The sequence below is a fragment of the Herpailurus yagouaroundi genome, unplaced genomic scaffold (assembly GCF_014898765.1).
Source record: "Herpailurus yagouaroundi ecotype Mexico unplaced genomic scaffold, PumYag 164, whole genome shotgun sequence".
In the NCBI taxonomy this organism is placed as follows: domain Eukaryota; kingdom Metazoa; phylum Chordata; class Mammalia; order Carnivora; family Felidae; genus Herpailurus; species Herpailurus yagouaroundi.
The window spans coordinates 19,055,816-19,075,862 of record NW_024412405.1 but is presented as its reverse complement, the minus strand read 5'-3'; the positions used below and the strand labels follow the sequence as shown (position 1 = coordinate 19,075,862).

The window sequence follows — 20,047 nt, the reverse complement described above, 5'->3', positions numbered from 1 at the left end:
TGCTTTTATATATATTTTATTGCTTCAACTCAGATTTTAATTTTAATTTAACTTTATTTTTAAAATGTATTTATTTTGAGAGAGACAGAGACAGCTCAAGTGAGGGAGGGAAGCAGAGAGAGGGAGACAGAGAATCTCAAGCAGGCTCCACACTGTCAGCAAGGAGCCCAGTGTGGGACTTGAACTCACCAAACAGTGAGATCATAACCTGAGCGGAAACCAAGAGTCAGACACTTAACCAACTGAGCCACCCAGGTGCCTCCAAATCAGATTTTTTAAAAAGATACTAATAAAACTGTTTGGTTATTGAAGCTTTAATAGAAATTTCATTTTCAATAATACTTTTGAGTTTCTTGCAAAGATTTGGTATGTTTACCAGTTTACCATTTTTTAAGTTAATACAAGATTCATTTACCCAGTTCATCTAAATGAAACATGTAATCCATTTTCTAGAGTCATATTCTCTGTATTTAAAATGATTTCCTCATTTCCTATATTTATTGTTCCACTTCAAAGTTTTAATTTTTAATTTTTTTATATAATCTTGTATTTTTTTGTATATTTTGTCATATTTTTGTGTATTATGGGATTCTTGTTAAAGGATGAATTCATATCTTTATCAGTTCTACTTGTTAAATTTATAATTCATTGCGTTTAATATTTAATTTAATATACCCTAAATTGACTAATATATGTTTTGTTTTACCATTAAAAATTTTTGAGTTAAATACTAAATTATTTAAAATTTTTAAACATAAATGAGAATATTTATAGCTATGCATTTTGAATTAAATGTGGGATTATTTCTATTGTAATTGGCTGGGTTTCAGTTAAAAAGGACTAATCTCGAGGTGTCTATTTTTAAATATTATAAGAACAGGATTGGTGGTGGTTGTCTTGTTTCAGCTTTCCCTTAATTTTTAGTTTTTTTGAGTTCAATGCAGATAATGTAAATCACATAATTTGCACTTTAAAATTTCTTTTTTAACATTTATTCATTTTTGAGAGAGACAGAGCATGAATGGGGGAGGGGCAGAGAGAGGGAGACACAGAATCTGAAGCAGGCTCCAGCCTCTGAGCTGTCAGCACAGAGCCTGACGCTGGGCTCGAATTTACAATCGAATGTACAATCGAATCTTACAATCGTGAGATCATGACCTGAGCTGAAATAGGATGCTTAACCAACTGAGCCACCCAGGTGCCCGACATAATTTTTACTTTTAAAAACATATTGTAACTTTTTTGGTAGTCCTAGATATAATCCATTTTTCATTTTCAAAGGAGACATGAAAGAAAAATATTTTTGTGGTCCACAGATTATAATATGCATGTGTTAAAAATATACATTATAGTGACAAAATTATATCCTTTAAACTTTTTATGTAATCAATCATAACTGAGAGCCATACTAATTCTACCATCATTAAATCTCTTTTAAATATAGTTTTATCTTTAATTATGTATTCATTGTTGGGAATATATTTTGCTTTGTAAATGTTTGCTATGTAACTTATTGAATAAAGGTTATTGTTGCTATATATTCATTGACTATTTTGCCTTTTACCATTAAGTTGCTTTCTTATTTTCCATGTAAAATCTTTCCCCTTAAATTCCACTTTGTCTGAAGTCAATGTTGCTACTCAAAAACTTTTGATTTTTATATTCCATAATAATCTCTATATTAATCTAGGTATTCTAGATTGTTAAACTTCCAGGAATGATTTTTACACTTCCTGGAAATAGAATAGAGTTTTATTCATGTATTTTTATAAATTCAACCTGAGAGTCTGTTTTCAATAGTAAGTGATATAATTTATCTCAGTTTACCATACCTGATTATTTGGATTTACTTCAGTGAACTCATTTATCCTTTGTAAACAGCATTCTGTGTTTGTTTCCTCCTGCATGGAATGTGTTTTTTACTTTGTATTTTTTTAATGTTAAAAACTTACATATGTAAACTTTATTACCATTTCATATTAGTCATTCAGCATTCAACATATTTATAGAATAATAACTATTTATAGGTAGGTTTTTATGTATCTGTGAATAAAACATACAGAAATCTCTCTGTAATAGAAGTTATCACAAAATAGGATAATTCCTTGATTTGTTTTAAAATGTTACATACCAACCAAAAAATAAATCAAGAAAAGAGGATAGAGGGGCGCCTGGGTGGCTCAGTCTGTTGAGCATATGACTTTGGCTCAGGTCTTGATCTCATGGTTTATGAATTCAGGCCCCACATCAGGCTCTCTGCTGACAGCTTGGAGCTGGAGCATGCTTTGGATTCTCTCTCTGCCCCTCTCCTGCTCATGATCTGTCTCTATCTCAAAAGTAAATAAATGTTAAAAATTTTTAAAAAACAAATGAAAAAGAAAAGAGGATAACTGATGCCTGTAGAGATAGGGTGGTGTTATAGTTACTATTGCTGCTTAAGAAACTATCCCCACAATTTAATAACTTAAAACAACAAACATTTTATTATATTTCATGGATACTATAGGTCAGGAATATTACAGCAGGGTTCACCTGGATGATTCTTCGCTTTTGTGTGATTAAAGTGACTCAGTACTACTCTACTGTCAAATAAATCAGTCTGGAGGGTCTAAGGGGCTTTTTCCTATGTCTTATAAATCAGTGAGGGTGGCTAGAAGGATGGGGTCAGTTGGGAGGCACTCTTCATTGGAGAGCCTACACATGACTTTGCCACCCTGGAGGTATCAGGGTAGTTGAACTTCTTATATGGTAACTGGGTTCCCATGGATTGAGAATTCTGAGGGAACCAGGGAGAAGTTTTGTGGGTTTTTACTGTCTAGCCTTAGAAGTCACACAAAATTATTTGCCGTAATCTATTGGTTTTAGCAGTCACAAGCATGCTCCGGTTCATGGTAAGGGGACACAGACCCATCACTTGGTGTCAACCTATTTTGAGGCCATTTTTAAAACTGCCAGACATGGCGATTGTATATCAGGTGCCAGGCATTTAAGGAGAGACTTGAAAGAGATGAGGAGGGATCATGCTCTTCTGAGGAAAGAGCATTCTGGGGAGAAGGTAGCTTGTACCAAGACCCTGAATCGGAAGCATGTGGACTAGGCTGAGAGTACCATCTTTGAAACCAGTGTGGTTGGAGCCTAATGAGGGAAGAGTATCAGTAGCTGATAGAAAAATAAAGGAGATGAGGCAGATTATGGAGAAAGGGTCTTGTAGACCATTGTAAAGACTGTCTTTTCTTATAACTGAGATGGCCTCCATTGAAAGGTTTTAAGCAGAGGAGTAACATGATATGAATTATGTTTAATAATATCTTTCTGGCGTTGTGTTAGGAATAGCTGAAGGGGGTTCATGGCAGAAGCTGGGAGACTAGTTAAGAGTTTTTTGTAATCATCAGATGAGGGAATAGGCATGGACCAGACTACAGTGATCAGGTTGGAAGAGGTTATCTGTGGTGTGAGTCCGGACACTGATTAGAGCCTAAAAGAATTTTTAGTGGTATCTCTTGAGCTCACAGTGTTAGATGAGGGGTATAGAAAGCTTTTCCTTCTCTTTGACCCTAAAATTCTTAATATCTACTATTGGAATGTGAAATATAATTGCATTTATAAAATATTTTATGTTCTCTTCCAGTGTTACTTTAAGAATATTATGGTGGCAAACAATTATAAGATATGTAAAATTAAGTTTAAATATATATTTTAAGTTTATTTTATTTATTTTGAGAGAGAGAGGGTGAGCGGGGGAGGAGCAGAGAGAGATGAAGAGAGAGAATCCCAAGCAGGCTACGCACTGACTTTGCAGAGCCTGATTCAGTGCTTGATCCCATGTACCATGAGATCATGACCTGAGCCAACATCAATAGTCAGATGCTTAATGGACTGAGCCACCAAGACACCCTAGATTTATAATTAATTGAGTCAATTGTCTCAGGATTTTGGATTTACAATTTCCTGGCTCTTAAAACTTTAATTTTTATTGTTTTTCCCCAGTATATACCCATATGCCCTTGAGTAATTATTAGAAAGATAAATCAGTAGAATATATAGAATATCTCTCAGTCAGCCTGGAGAAAGACAACCTAATAGGTATATTCTTGGTAGTCTTATCCTTTTAAAAGTGCCGTGTCTTTGAATATGTTAATGCAGCAGAAGAAAGGTCCAAAGCAAGCCTGACATAATTATTTTTAAAGGACTCTTTGTTGCTGTTGTTTTTGCTGTGGCTAATGTTGTTGTTTTCTGTCTATATATAAGATGGACATTTTAAAAATTTTTATGTATTTTAAAAAATTTTTTTAATGTTTATTTATTTTTGAGAGCCAGTGAGAGGCAAAGAGAGAGAGAGAAAGACAGAATCTGAAGAGGCTCCAGGCTCTGAGCTGTCAGCACAGAGCCCGATGTGGGGCTCGAACTCACAAACTGTGAGATCATGACCTGAGCCAAAGTCAGACGCTTAACTGACTGAGCCACCCAGGCGCCCCTGGACATTTTTTTTTAATTTCTGGAGTTTGGCTAGTTTCTATCTAAATATGGGTCACGCTTCATTGTTTTCCTACCACTGCCTCTACTAACTGATTAGTCATTTTAGTCTTCATGTTTCAGTTATAGTTTTGATTATTGTTTCAGAATGAGTTGGTCTTGTTTCTCAGGTACACAAATGGTTTTTGAGTTGAAACTCCAGTCTCTGGCATTCCCACATACCATTTCTCTGTCATTGTTTTATCTTTCTCTTTTCCCCCCAGGGCTGTGATTCCATTACCACTTGAACTTTTCACTGTATCAGTTTTCTTGCCCATGTATTTCTTTGTGGTTGGAAATTCTGCTACTGCATGTTAGTTTTCCTATAAACCTCCTAATCTCAGGCATCTCTCATTTTGCCATTTTGTCATTTTAACTTTGTTCTATTTCATAAATGACTTGCCTTTCTACACATTCTTCATAGTTTAAGTACTTCAAAGCAATTTTCTAAATATTCCTTCTGGTTCCACAGTTAAATCTTTTTAAGGGATATTCCTTCTCCCTGAGTCTTTATTATGAGAACATGATGTTCCCTTTCCCTTTTCTACAGCATGATTTTTAATTGTGTGTGTGTGTGTGTGTGCGCGCGCGCGCGCGCTTTCTGTTTTATTTTCCCCACTCTCTTTATCTAGAAGGTAGTGATGTTTATCCAAAATCAGGGTCTAACATCAAAAAATAATAACCATTTTTCCATTAATTTGTTTACCTTTGAGATGAGCTACTTTTTGCCGTAAACTGGAGAGCAAGTTGATAGACATAACTCCTCCCAGTGGCCAGCAAGCATTTATTGGAACAGCTCAACTAGGCTAAGTTGAAACCTGTTTAATCTGTCTGCTTCAAGGTACCAAACATGTTATTGTACTCAGCATGGACATATAGTGGGGACTGGGGTACTCATATAAGAATGAGTACTTATTACAGGTTATACATGTTACTGCTTTCTGATGAGGAATTCTAAAGGAGGGCTGTATTTATTTGGATATTAATTTTTTTATTTCAGTTTTTTATATAAATCCTAGTTAGTTAACATTCAGTGCAATATTGGTTTCAGGAGTAGAATTCAGTGACTCATCACTTATATTCAACAGCCAGAACTCATTACAACAAGTGCCCATCACCCATCCAGCCCATTCCCTATCCACCTCCCTCCATCAACTCTCAGTTTGTTCTCTATCATTAAGAGTCTCTTAGGTTTTCTTCCCTCTCTTTTTTTTCCCCTTCTCCTATGTTCATCTGTTTAGTTTCTTAAATTCCACATATGAGTGAAATCATATGCTATTTGTCTTTCTCTTACTGGCTTATTTCACTTAGCATAATACACTCAAGTTCCATCCATGTTGTTGCAAATGGCACAATTTCATTCTTTTTGATGGCTGAGTAATATTCCATTATATATATTATATATATTTACATATATCACATTTTATATGTATATACACATTATATATATGTATATATACCATCTGTGTAAATATATCATATATCCGTACATATACACATATATAACATATTTATATATTCTGTTATATAGTATATGTATACACCACAGTATATATATATACAAGTGTGTGTGTATATATATATATGTGTATATGTATATATACATATATATACACATACACACACACACAAATTATATACACCATCTCTTTTTATCCATTCATCAATTGATGTACATTTGTCTCTCTCCTAATTTACATATTGTTGATAATGCTGCTACAACAGTCAGGGTGCATGTACCCCTTTGAATCTGTATTTTTGTAACCTTTGGGTAAATACCTAGTAATACAATTGCTAGATCATAGGGTCGTTCTGTTTTTAACCTTGTGAGGAACTTTCATAATGTTCTCCAGGATAGCTGCACCACTTTGCATTACCATCAACAGTGTAAGAGAGTTCCCCTTTCTCCATACACTAGTCAACACCTGTTGTTTCTTGTGTTAATGTTAGCCATTCTGACAGATGTGGGGTGGTATCTCATCATGGTTTTGATTTGTATTTCCCTGATGATGATTGATATTGAGCATTTTTCATGTGTCTATTAGCCATCTGGATGTCTTCTTTGGAAAACTGTTTATCCATGTCTTTTGCCCATTTCATAGCTGGATTATTTGGTTTTGGGGTGTTGGGTTTGATAAGTTCTTTATAGATTTTGGATACTAACCCTTTATCAGAATGGGCATTAATTTTAAATAGCCTATTGGTATAGTGCAGGCCACTTGTTTATCAGTAGTTCCCTGTTTTGCTTTATAATCTCTCTCCATTTTTCCCTAAACTTCATTCAAATTCCATTGTACTAATAAATAGCAATTTGTAACTTGTGGAAGAGAAGGGAAAAGAAAAAGAGGCTGATTTCATGTTAGGGTAGTGGGGGAAGCAGCAGAGGGAGAGAAGGATTCTGGGAAACTTATGTGATTAAGCTCTCATCACTCAGGTAATGATTTGCTTCTAGCACCCGTATCATACTGCCTCCCCCCCAACAAGGCTTTCTTGAGGGAACAAAGCCCAGCAGGCCCCTAATGCATCATGTTCTTTTATTATAGCTACTGTCTCCTAAGGAGGCTTCACATTATGAATTATGTGGGAGTGGCTAGTCTCTGGCCCCTCAAGAAACAGGACTGGGACAATAGAGGAACATTCTCTGGGATGCTGCAAGAGTGACTCAGAGAATAGGCTATGGAGAGCCAACTACCATCTTATATGGCTTTTATAAGGAGGAAATTCTTCTGTCTTATGAAATAAAATATGGATAGGATGACTTAATCGTTCTTATAATCCATATATTGAGTATCAGTTTTAACGTTTCGTGTTGTTCATGTTGTTTGTTATGTTTTCCTAATTTCTTTCTTTTTCTTTACTAATGGGGTCTTGGGTCGGACTCCATTATAGACTATCAGAAGCTATTTAAAGCTTGATCAAATCAGCATTAAAATGAACTTCATATTCCTAGAATTTGTTACCAAATTCAGGAATGTTTAGAAGTGAGTCATCACTTTTATAAGGAACAGTTCTGGGAAAGATAAACTACTGCCTGAAAATGATTTTTTAGTTTACTTTTGTATCTGTCCTACATTCACTCTGATACAGATATGAGCTCTCATATTACAAACATGTTGCCAAGCCCTGGAACTAGAGGATGATTAGGACAGACACGCTAGTTGACCTTAAGGATTTACAGTCTAGAAGGGAGTTACAGACATTAAACACATCCTTGTGAATTAATTACTTAATTACAGTGATGATACATGCATCCCAGAAAACGAGGTATTAGCAAGCAATAGCTGAAGTGAGAGCAAATAACACAGGAGATACCCAAGTTGGTGGTTGTATTAGTTTCCTGTGGCTGCTGTAACAGATTACCACTGAGAAACTTAAAACCACAAAAACGTATTCTCTAATAGTTCAGAAGTCTGAAATTCATATCACTGGGCCAAAATCAAATTATTGGCCAGACCAAACTCCCTCTAATGGCTCTAGGGAGAATCCATCCCTTGCCTCTTCCAGCTTCTGGAGTTTCTAGGCTTGTGGCTGCGTCACTGTGACCCCTGACTTGTGATCCCACTGTCATCTTCTCTCCCTTCCTTTAGAAAGAAATCTCCCTCTGTCTGCCATTTAAGGAGATATAGGTGACTGCATTTGGGACTCACCCAGATAATTTAGGGTAATCTCAAAATCCTTAAATGAATCATTACTGCAAAAATCTTTTTGATGTTTAGTGCAGCTGACTGAGGAAAGGGTCTAAAGGTACAGAACTTTCCAGGCAGGGAGGATGGAGTGTGTAAACCCTGAGAGATGTGGCAGAAATCATTTAAGTGACTGAGAAAAGATAAGAAGAAGGGAAGTAAAGAGAGTGAGGGAGAGATTGGCCACATTTTCCCAAAGGTGTGGAATCTCTAAGTCATCTGGGCCAGAAATACCCCTTCTATTTGGACTCTGGAGGCTATCAGAAATGTCCTGTATTCTGTGTATGCATATTTTTCATATAGTGAGTCAGCCAAATGTGTTTCTGGGGTATATACAGTTGTTGGGGATCTAAAAGTCCCTGGGCATGTATAGTTCTGTCTGTGGAACTAAGTCCAGCTGTTTTCTGCACAGCACAGCTGAGTTCGCCAAAAAATAGCTGGAAGAGAAATTTTCTCATATATGCAAGTGGACACATTAAATTCTGTTATGCAAGTGGACTGTTTTCTCAGGACTGTGTGATAACAGAAAGTTGGCTATGGTCTAGTTAAGATGAAGTATGGACAAAAAGCTTAGTTATTTCCCCATCTTCACCTCCTTCTTGCTCTTCATAATAACTATGATTTGAAACCTATCGATTTGTATTTCGAGATTCAACAGACCGCAAAATAGAATAGTTGGACAGAACTTCAAGTTGGCATCAGAGACAAGATTGAAACTGGAGATTAAAACTGACGTGTTAGGCTCCAATTCTAATTGCTTTCTAAATACTAATTATTGCTGGGTTATTTTTGTTAAGAATGGAGATTTACAAATCTTCAAAACTTGAAATCTCTTCCATGGGCCCAGAACTCCAAGTTCTTGTTATTGAAAATACAAATAAAGTATATATAAACATTTTTATCCATTTAGTTCTTTGTGATTATGCCTGGCTTTTATTAATTCCTAACTAATTTGTGCGATTATGGTAAGATAAGAGCAGACGAGAAGTGTTCATAATAAGAGCTACAAAATGCAGACTTTTTGACCTCCTTGACAGGCTCCCATCCCTATCCAAAAATATATGAACCGTCCAATACATTCAAGACCATCAAAACATCAAGACCATCGAATTCATAGAACATTGATGATGGGCCTGTTTTAAACTTTGGAAATTGAATCTACCAAATAATTTCCTCTACAAAGCAACAAGCTACATGTTTTGAAAAGTGATGGAAGAGAAAAGAAAATGATCCCATTAAATGTAGGATGTATAAATCTATTAGAAAACATTTAACTGTCAGTTAAAATGTGTCGTGCCATTACACCCACTCTTCCCCTCTCATTGGTGTTTATTTATTGGTAAATTGCTTGTCGTGTTCCTATTTGCCGTGTAGTACAGTAGAGACCATGCATGCAGCTCTTCAGACCAGACCTCTGCTTTCTGATCTATCTCAAGTCCCTTTGACCTTGAGAGTCTTTGTTTATGGTGCTTCAATACATTATCCAGAGAATATATTCCTTGTGAGTGGTGAAATGAAATATCAATTAAAAACAAAAGTAAATTCAGGGAAATATTAACCATCTGCTCTTCTAAGTTCTCCAAGGCTACATTTTTCACCAAGTCAGATAACCAAGCCCCAGGAGAAATGCTTGTTCAGAACTAAAATCTAATATCACACAGACAGCTCTTAACAAAGATTCATATAAAAAAGGATCATGTGTACTTATATCTTTGGAACCTTTGAAATTGCTATTCAAGATAATTTTGGTTGTATTGTTCATTGTCTGTTACTTAAGGACTCAAGTGCTGTGCTTGAGAGTTTAGGGATACCAAAAGCAAAACAAAACAAAACAAAACAAAACAAAACAAAAGTGGCTGTTGACATTTGCAAATACCACTTTCATTAACTAATAAGAGCTATTTGAATTCTGGGTTTCCTTTTAGCCTTTACCATCAAGAGGCTTAGGGCTAAGTTTTAGGCTGAAGTGTAGTGTCTCTTTACTAGGTCTTCTTTTATAATTGTCATCTGCCTCTCTTCATTATTCTGTCATTGTGCCCTTGTTTTATAGTGTCTATGCCTTTTATTTTAAGCTGTCTCAAAGGCTTTTCTGGAAATATACAGTACATAGGTACAAAATGATGAAATAAACATACCTCTTCATTTGTTTTAAAACATGGTTCAGTTGGACTAGATGACCTCTAGGGTCCTCTCCAGCTTTAAATTTATGTGACTGTCACTAAAGACAGACAACAGATCTATTAGGCTATAGGCCAAGAGCTGAATGCCAAGTACTATATTCCTGGAATAGGTGTATTTCTTTTTGAAAGCAGAGTGCTGTCTTCAGCAACCTGCTAAGTACCCACATAGTCTTATGGTGATAAAACAGGAGAACTGATTGCTAAATAAAAACAAAAACCAAGCAGACAAAAGATCTCGGTTAAAATCTTTTCACTCTTAAGCATCAACAAAAAAATAAATAGAAAGGAGATGAGCTTAATTATTTCTTTTGAGGCATTTATATAGATTTAAGCAATGAAGTTTAGCTTACTGAGTACAGCTAATTCAATGAAATTAGTCACATTTGAATATTGTCACAGCCTTGCTACCACATTAGCATTAAGTATGATTAAAATTTATTCTGTGTGCTTATATGGGTCCCCAAAGAATCAACCGTCAACACCTTCATGATAAACTAGCCCTTCATAGCTTTCAGGGAAAGTTTACATTCAGGGCAGGTGGTTGGGCTGCTGCTTAAGAGGAGAACAAATCATATTTTAAGATTCTATTTCCTGTTTGTATGAATTTGGAACACAGGAAATTATCAATAGCATTGTTTACTTTTGCTAGTAAGATGAAAATTATTTAGATTACAGGAAATGCTAGATACTAGGTACTGAAAATTTCCAAAGGTGATTATTTTCCTTAAGGATAACTGAATTGTAATGAAAAAAACCCAAGCTATAATTTGAGAGCTGTATTTGAGAAATATAAATATTATTTTGTAGTAAATAAAATTTCCCTAGAATAAAATAGATTATGACTTCAAGGATAGAGGTTTATATGTAAAGTCTATTGATTAATTAAAGTTCAAGGGGAAATTTGTTTTCATGCAGGTAGCTTCCAGTTTCTTTATAATACTCTGTGTAGTGGGGTGAATATGGTGGCCCTAGGAACCTAGTGGTGGTACTAGTAACCTAGTATAGTCTGAAATTCAGAGGTTCTTTCTCTCTGATTTTATTATGGTATCTATTAGTAAGAAGTACCTAAGTGTTTCATTTGGATGATACGTTGGTAGTCTTAGATATTGTATCTTGTGCCTAATTTTAAAGTATTTATGATGCAGTTGATAGTTTTATATCTGAAATTTAATTAATGTTGGTGTCAATTACATTTAAAAAATACCAAAACAGGCTGTATAAGATTCTGGGAACTTTTAGGATTTAGTGATGTCTAATACAAGTTTGGTTAAATGAAATTTATACCTTAAACAATTTCACGTCATTTTTTTGGCTCTAATAGTATTTAATTTATTAGTACTCAGACAATAACATTTTACTTTCATATATTGATAGCAAACAGTGAAGGGAGACAGAAAATCAGTACAAAATGATGATTATCAGCTATCATAAATCCATGAAAGATAGCTTGTCTCTTACTGAGAAGAATTTAATTTTGAAATGTGTGCCTGGGAAACAGAAGTTAGTATAACATTTCATAATTCATATAACAGTATGTGCAGTTGATGGTAGTTGGAAGTGATCATTTTAAATTTGACAGTTACCTTGAAGAAAATGAGGATAATTAATTAAACAAACCAAAGGTTTATTATTACTTGCTTTGAATTTTTAATTCAAAAATTTTAAACCATAAAAACAGAGCTTTTGCTATAATTAAGATATTGATCTTTTCTTGGTAAGATTAGGGAGGGGTTAGGAGAAAAGAAATCATGTAAGGAATGTACTATTTTTTTTTTTTTTACATGGGGGGAAGTTTACTTTTAATACAATTTTTATCAGGTAATCAACGTTTGTCAAAGTGATAGCCTTCAGAACACCACTGGTTTTGCATGTATAGTCACTAGTTTCTCATGTGCAAATATTTTGCAGGTTCACACAGCTGCTTATCTTATAAAATATCTTGAAACCTGTGATTACCTGGCTAAACTGACAAGCACAAATACATGCCTTGCCGACTGAAGTTAGGCGGAAAATTGATTGATATCCATTCTTTAATGAGTTCTTGCTTTCTTGCTTTTTCTAAACATGTTCGTATTTTATTTATGGCAGGGATCTGATAAACATTCTTCGTTGGCTACCATACAAAGCATGACGTTGCCTTATTAAAATAATGTTAACGATTGTTATCCATAAGGTATCAGAAATACAATATCTGCATCAGGAAATTTTTTTTTTTTAATTTTTTTTTCAACGTTTATTTATTTTTTTGGGGACAGAGAGAGACAGAGCATGAACGGGGGAGGGGCAGAGAGAGAGGGAGACACAGAATCGGAAACAGGCTCCAGGCTCTGAGCCATCAGCCCAGAGCCCGACGCGGGGCTCGAACTCACGGACCACGAGATTGTGACCTGGCTGAAGTCGGACGCTTAACCGACTGCGCCACCCAGGCGCCCCTGCATCAGGAAATTAATTACCTATAAGTAATGATAACACAATAAGGTCTCTAAGATATATATTTATTTTGACTTCATTATTTAGGTTCAGAAACATAGATCTCAAATTTAGACATTATCTATAATTATAAAGCCAAATAAATGGTAGAGATTAACTTATAAATAGTTTGTGGCTCAGCAATTGAAATGAGATAGTGTAATCACAAAAGGTTTAATCATTTTGAATTGATTCTACAGATGTCTCTATTTTCTAAATCCCCTGTAAGCCTCTTACCTACCATGAAAGGTTAGCCCCATAAACCTGGCACATAAAATCAATCATATGACTTCTTTTTGTTCTGAGATTTCAAAGATTAAGACCTTCACTGTAGAGGAAAAGTGCTATACAGAAGCTGCCTGTACATAAAGCAGCAGTCAGCAGCGGTATTCAGTGTCACCCAAATATTTGATGAAAATTTACACACAAAAATACCAGTGCTACTTACTTTCACATTTGCTGCCAGAACCAGGAAGGGAGGCCCAGAAATTATTTGAAAGGACAATTTGTTGTCAAAAAAGAGGTTCATTGATGAATACATGTAATGTCCTTCCCACACTTTTTTACCCAGGATGGCAACATATTTACCAGAGCCAAAAACACACAGTGTTTTGCCTCCTAGATTTTAGAAGACTCAAAACTCTGGAAATTGAAGGAATTTTAATATACAATCACCTAACCAGATCATACAAAAAAAGTAGCAAACAAGCAAACAAACAAAACACCTATTACTACTGTTATTGCTAAACCACCACCACCAACATGGTCCCCATTCTCAGTCTTAAAACTCTAACAAAGATGGTGACATGTTAAAAAGAGAAAGTCCCTGATCAAGTGTTTTTCTCATTTCGTATAAATTTTGAAGTTCTTATGTCTTGACCCAGTGAAGTTATCAAAGACTTCTCAGACCACTTGAACTGATTTGTAATGCATTCCAGGGTCAGATTCCAAATATTTGTCCCCCAGAAATTATGTGAGCACACATCAAAATACCATACTTTTGATGTGCATCTGAAACAAATTCTGTGTTCTAAATAAAGTAAAATTAATACCAACTAGTAGGGCATGACATGAATTTCAAATAAGAAATGTTGGTAGAGTCTGGAGAAATGATTTCCTAATGACATACTGTGTGTAGATTTAATAACACTTCTTTTTAATATTTCATATGTTGAACACATAGAGAATTGGAATCTTGTTAATCATCATTTTAAAATATCTTTATAGAATGTAAATAACGTCAGTGCTTGCCTTTTTTCCATTTTAATGAAAAGCAAGTTTTACTTGGGGAGTGAGTATCCCTATTAAGTTGCTGTCATCCATTACCAGACCTGCTTAGAAGAAATCAGCACAGATGGTGGGTCTGCTACTTCTCTAACAAAAAATTGGCCTTTTTGGTGGGTGTGTGTTTTATTCCCTTTTTCTAGTTGAAATGCAAGCAATTTTTCAAGTTGAGAAACCTCTATAGGGATCCTTGAAATGTTTTATCCATTACTTGTACATTAGAAGGAAAATGTGATTAATGATTTATTAAAATTTCATAATAAAAAACTCAAACTCTTTGTTAGAAAAATATTTATTTATTTAGAAACCATATTTTTGCATACAAAGGCAAGGCTGCAGGGAGTAAGTTTTTATATCAATCTAGGCTCCTAAATTACTAATTTAGTGATGACACCACCATTTAGACCATGTTAAAAATACCTGCGTGGATCTTTTATTTATACATGGTTCAGAGACAATTTGTCTATTGTATACATATTAAGGAAAAAAGAGCAAGGAGGTTTTTAATGTGTTTTATTTAGGTTGAAAATACACACATATAGTAAAATATTCAAACCTTAACTCTACAATTCAGCGTTTTTTGTTTTTGTTTTTTTTATTTATACAAAATGAGCATTGTTATGTAACCAGGTCCCAAATCAAGAAACATATTACTAGAACTCCAGGGAGCCCCTTCAACCTTCTAGACCGTATCTTCTAGAGTAGCAGTTATGGTGATTTAGAACATTATTGACTCATTTTTAAACTTTTATAGATGGGGTAATAGAATATGTTCCATATCTTGCTTTTTTCATGCCACATTTAGCTTATATAAGATTTTGAGTATAGTTGTCATTCATTCATTCTCATTGCTGTATCATATATCATTATATAAATATATGACCATTTATTTTCCCATGTTAATGTTTATGAACATTGAGATTGTGTCCAGTTTGGGGCTATTTTGAGTAGGACTTCCCTGAGTGTTCTTATACCTGTCTTTTGGTAAACATTGTTGAGTATATCCTCTGGGCCACGGGATATGTTAGCTTTAAAATACATGTCAAGTAGTGGTTTACATTGATTGGTTTATACTCTCACCCACCAGAAGAGGCTCCAGTTCCTCCTGGTATCATCTGTCTTTTTCATTTAAACCATTCTGGTATGTATGAACAGCTATTGCATTGTGGTTCTCCTTAACCTTACAAAAACAGAAAAGAAGAACTTATTTTTAAAACTTATATTTCACTTGAAGTATCTTAAATGGCCTGCTGCAGACTTTTTCCTTATTTAAACAATAAATAAGAATAGTGATCCTGAACTATTCTATAAGACACTAGTTTGGAATGAGATTCTTGATCAATTGTATTTGTGATAACATTTATCTGTGTTATCAACAGTGACAGTTAAGAATAAAAAATGAGATATTCTTCAGATTTAAGTAACATGACATTCCTACATCTTTTTTTTAATGTTATTTTTGAGAGAGAGACAGAGCATAAGTGGGAGAGGGGCAGAGAGAGAGGGAGACACAGATTATAAAGCAGGCTCCAGGCTCCAAGCCATCAGTCCAGAGCCTGATGCACGGCTCGAACCCACGAACCATAAACCAAGTAACAGTTTACAGTTGATCATTGAAGAATGTGGAGGTTATGAGCATAATCAAAAATCAACATATGACCTTTGACTTTCCCCAAACTACAAATAGCCTACTGTCGACCAGAAGCCTTACCAATAACATAAGCAGTCAGTTAACACATATTTTGTATATTATATGTATTACATACTAACTATACTTACAGTAAAGTAAGCTAGAGAAAATAAAAATGTTATTAAGAAAATAATTAGGAAGCAAAAGTATATTTATAATATTGTATTTATTGAAAAACAAAATTTATGTATTAGTGGACTGAGGGAAGTCCAAACGTGTGTTGTTCAAGAATTTACTGTATTTAAAATTAAGATACAAGACTAACTTTCCATTACTCACTTTGTCTGTGTTTCTAGAGAAATAGGAAAATATTTTTTTTAATTAAAAAAATTTTTTTTTATTTTTGAGAGAGAGAGAGAGAGAGACAGATAGAGCATGAGCAGAGGAAGGGGAGAGAGAGAGAGAGGAGACAGAGATCCTGAAGCAGGCTCCAGGCTCCAAGCTGTTAACACAGAGCCCGATGCAGGGCTCCAACTCACAAACTGTGAGATCATGACCTGAGCCGAAGTCAGATGCTTAACTGACTGAGCCAGCCAGGTGTCCCAAACAGGAAAATCTTAGAGCACACTTGAAGTCTATTAGTTTCTTTTCACCCCACCAGCTGGTAATATACAACTGTTCTTTGGGATCTTTGAGGAAAATAGTACATTCTTTCCTAATTATAAATAGTAAAACTTTTGAAAATGCTGTAGTTACAGAAAAAAAGAAGAAATGATTAAAACAAACAAACAAATAAACACTTTGCACCAAGCTAATTGTATCCCAATTTATCTTAGTTGATTTCAGGAGTTTTCATTAATAATTTTTGAGTGATTGTATTTTGGACCTCATGTTCCCTGGATTCATACCCTTGCTGCACACTTAACAAAATGTTGCCTTTGGGAAAGTTACTTAACCTATTCAGATCCTAGATCCTCAATCTATAGAGTAGGAATACTTACAGTATAAAAATTATATGATGTATTAATCTGGGTTCTCTAAGAAGCAGATGCCAAAAAGGGATTAAACACAAGAGGATTTATTAAAGGAAATATCTATCGGAGTAAATGGGGTGGACACTGAGTAAAGCTGGAAAAGCTGTTAGTCATGAAGCACGTATGACCCAGAGTGAAGGGGATGGTAAAAAGGTTGAGTGAAAGCATTCTACCATGTAGTGCAGCCTAAGAAAGGTTAGCAAGGGTTTCAGGGAATCCTGAGACAAACTTGGTCACCAGAGGAGCCCTGTGTCTTCTAGTGATGGCCCTGCTTATTAGCTCTGCTGCTCTCAGTCACTGGTTGGGGGCAGATGCAGAAATAGATTTCAGAGCAAAGCCCATGTATCTTTAGGCAATTAAACTTCCAGTAGTTTGAGGTCTATAGGCACATTCTCATGACCACAACAAATGATTATCATGTGAATAAAGTGACAAACTACAAAGGAAGTATTTAAAACAATGCCTGAATGATAAACATGCATTTGTCTATTTATGTATTCATATTACTCATTATTGTTAATAGTACATTAATAAAGGAGCCACATGTGCAATCTGCTTGAAATATTTTGAAGAAAAATATAATAGTGCTATAGAGGAGTTAAGAAAAGCTTAATATTTAGATTTTACTCAATTCCTCCTAAGTAAAAAATATTATTACACATTAATAGATTTGTGGGCTTGGTTTCCTTCTACCACTGGTTATTGGCACATATTGACAGTGTCTAATGTATACTGGAATGCATAACTCTGTACCTTCTATTTCTGCCTGAAGAAGTGGGTTCAAGGTTGTTTTAAAATAAAAAAGATTTATTAATATCATTATTTTTGTCATGTCCAATTGATATTATCAATATGAAAAAGTTCCATCATTTTTGTTTACATTTTTTTTAAAGTCTATTTATTTATTTTGAGAGAGAGAGCAAGAGTGAGCATGTGTACAGCAGGGTAGGGGCAGACAGGAAGAGAGACAGAATCCCAAGCAGGCTCTGCACCATCAATGCACACCATCTACTGAGCAGAGATCAAGAGTCGGACACTCAACTGACTGTACCACCCAGGTGCCCCCCACAATTCCATCATTTAATTGGAAGGATCTAGTTAAGAATTGTTTGATCCACTTTTATGAACTGGTCATTGTGTATGCAAAATTTGGGATGAAGCTGGATATTCCTTGAAAATTCTTGGGGCGCCTGGGTGGCGCAGTCGGTTAAGCATCTGACTTCAGCTCAGATCACGATCTCGCGGTCCGTGAGTTCGAGCCCTGCGTCGGGCTCTGGGCTGATGGCTCAGAGCCTGGAGCCTGTTTCCGATTCTGTGTCTCCCTCTCTCTCTGCCCCTCCCCCGTTCATGCTCTGTCTCTCTCTGTCTCAAAAATAAATAAACGTTAAAAAAAAAATAAAAAATAAAAATAAAAAAAGAAAATTCTTTTGTGTCGCCATATTGTCAACAGTGGACTCTCTTTTCATCTTTTCAAAGAGATTCCATTGCTGTAGAAAAATACAGATGGTTCATATGGATAGTTGTGATAGTCTGCTCAAATAGAGGGAAGAAAAATTATATTAAACATGAAAATGTTTGTTGAAAAGTCTCTGAGACCACTTTATTATGACTTTTATTTAAACAAACAAATTGCTCAGAGGAAAGTCTTAAGTGGAGAGAGTATGGAATGTTCAGGGTGTGACCTCCTATCTCTTACTTTTCCCCATTTGTGCTCTTTGCAAATAGAAACCTAGTTATTCTTCACTGTGTGTGTCATTCATATGCCTTTGCCATTTCTCCTGCTGGGATGTCATCCTTTGCTCTGGAGTTTGCGTTAACTATGTCATCTAGGACCTATTCTTTCCGTAATACTTCAAGGGCTAACACAACCTCTAACTTCTTTAGTGTTTCCCCAAGTGTCTTAGTCAAGATGGACTTTTCTGAATGCTCAGTGTTTACTACCTGTGTTATTCCTACCTCTTACTTGACATACACAGTTCCTTCTAGCTATCCCCATAGCATGCTAAACCTCTCCTTCATTCCTAGGATTGTGACTGATGAATCTAAACATGTGTATGCTTACTAAGTTGATACTGTGTGATTATCATTTTGGGAAGATAGTAATTTGCAATGACTTTAACCACCTATACAATCACCCCATTACATACAACACAATTTACTAGACCCTCGTTTAGGTATATGTTGGTGAAAGCTGATTGTGTTTTGTCTACTTGCAAAATATTTTGTCAGTTTAGTTGTTTATAATGTTTGTAATTTTGACTTGTGTGGTAAAATATATGTATGTGTATTTTATATAAATATATTTGTATATGAATACATATTTAATGTAAATACATATTTATATATACATATATATGTTTTATGTAAATACGTATTTAATTACATTTAATTATATATATAATTTCCTGATCCAATATGTAAAAGATATTGTTGGGACTCATTTGTATATTATATAAAATGAAGTAAGTTGACTCAGATAATATGGATGCAGACATATGTGTCATTCAGCAAGACTTGGTAACAAAGTGAAATGTGTATTAGCTTTCTTTAGTATATTGATAAGTGATGTTAAAACACAATCTTTGGTTGGGTCTTTTGAGAGAAAAAACATTAGAGTAGTCTATATTTACATTGCTAAGCATTTACCAAAAAAAAAAATACTGTAGCTGTGCCAGGGTATATTGTCATGTACCCTTAAAGGAACAATATTCTGAACTCAAATATGTTCAAATAGTTATGGCAGATCATATTGTGACCAGGTTACTAACTCATATATCTTCCACTTTTCATTTTGTTAGCTATACTCAGCGTGTGGTTGGAAATGGAATCAAAGCCCAATCTGGAAATCCCGAAGTCAAAGTCAGAGGAACTGATCCTGTGATAAATCAAATTATTGATAAACTAAAGCACGTTATTCAGGTAAGTGACTGAAACTCTATTTATTGGTAGAATCAATGGTAAATAATAAGTGGCCACTTTCCATTACATGTGATAAATCTGTTAATCCTAATAGTCCTATTTAAGAGTGAGTATTGGAATAAATTATTTGTATCTAGAGTTTTAGAAATATTCGAGCGGTTTTCATAAAGAATCAATGTACAGTAGTATTTCAATGGAGGGCAGTCTGTATCTGTGAAAATGAGACATAGCCTCAGCATTTTAATATGTGATGAAAATCTCAGGATAACCTTCATCCCAGTGAATAAGCTTTAGACATGGAGTCTACTGTGACAATTAGAGGAAACAAAGAACAAG

At 34.9% G+C, this 20,047-nt stretch overlaps 1 protein-coding gene across 1 annotated transcript in view; it reads left to right on the top strand.

The window, feature by feature from the left end:
* The window catches only part of GPC5 (glypican 5), a 1,452,106-nt gene that overhangs the window by 464,461 nt on the left and 967,598 nt on the right, over positions 1 to 20,047 (top strand). The window contains exon 6 of the mRNA XM_040487248.1: positions 19,591 to 19,711. Coding sequence (XP_040343182.1) covers positions 19,591 to 19,711 — 121 coding nt within the window. The remainder of the gene's footprint in view (positions 1 to 19,590; positions 19,712 to 20,047) is intronic.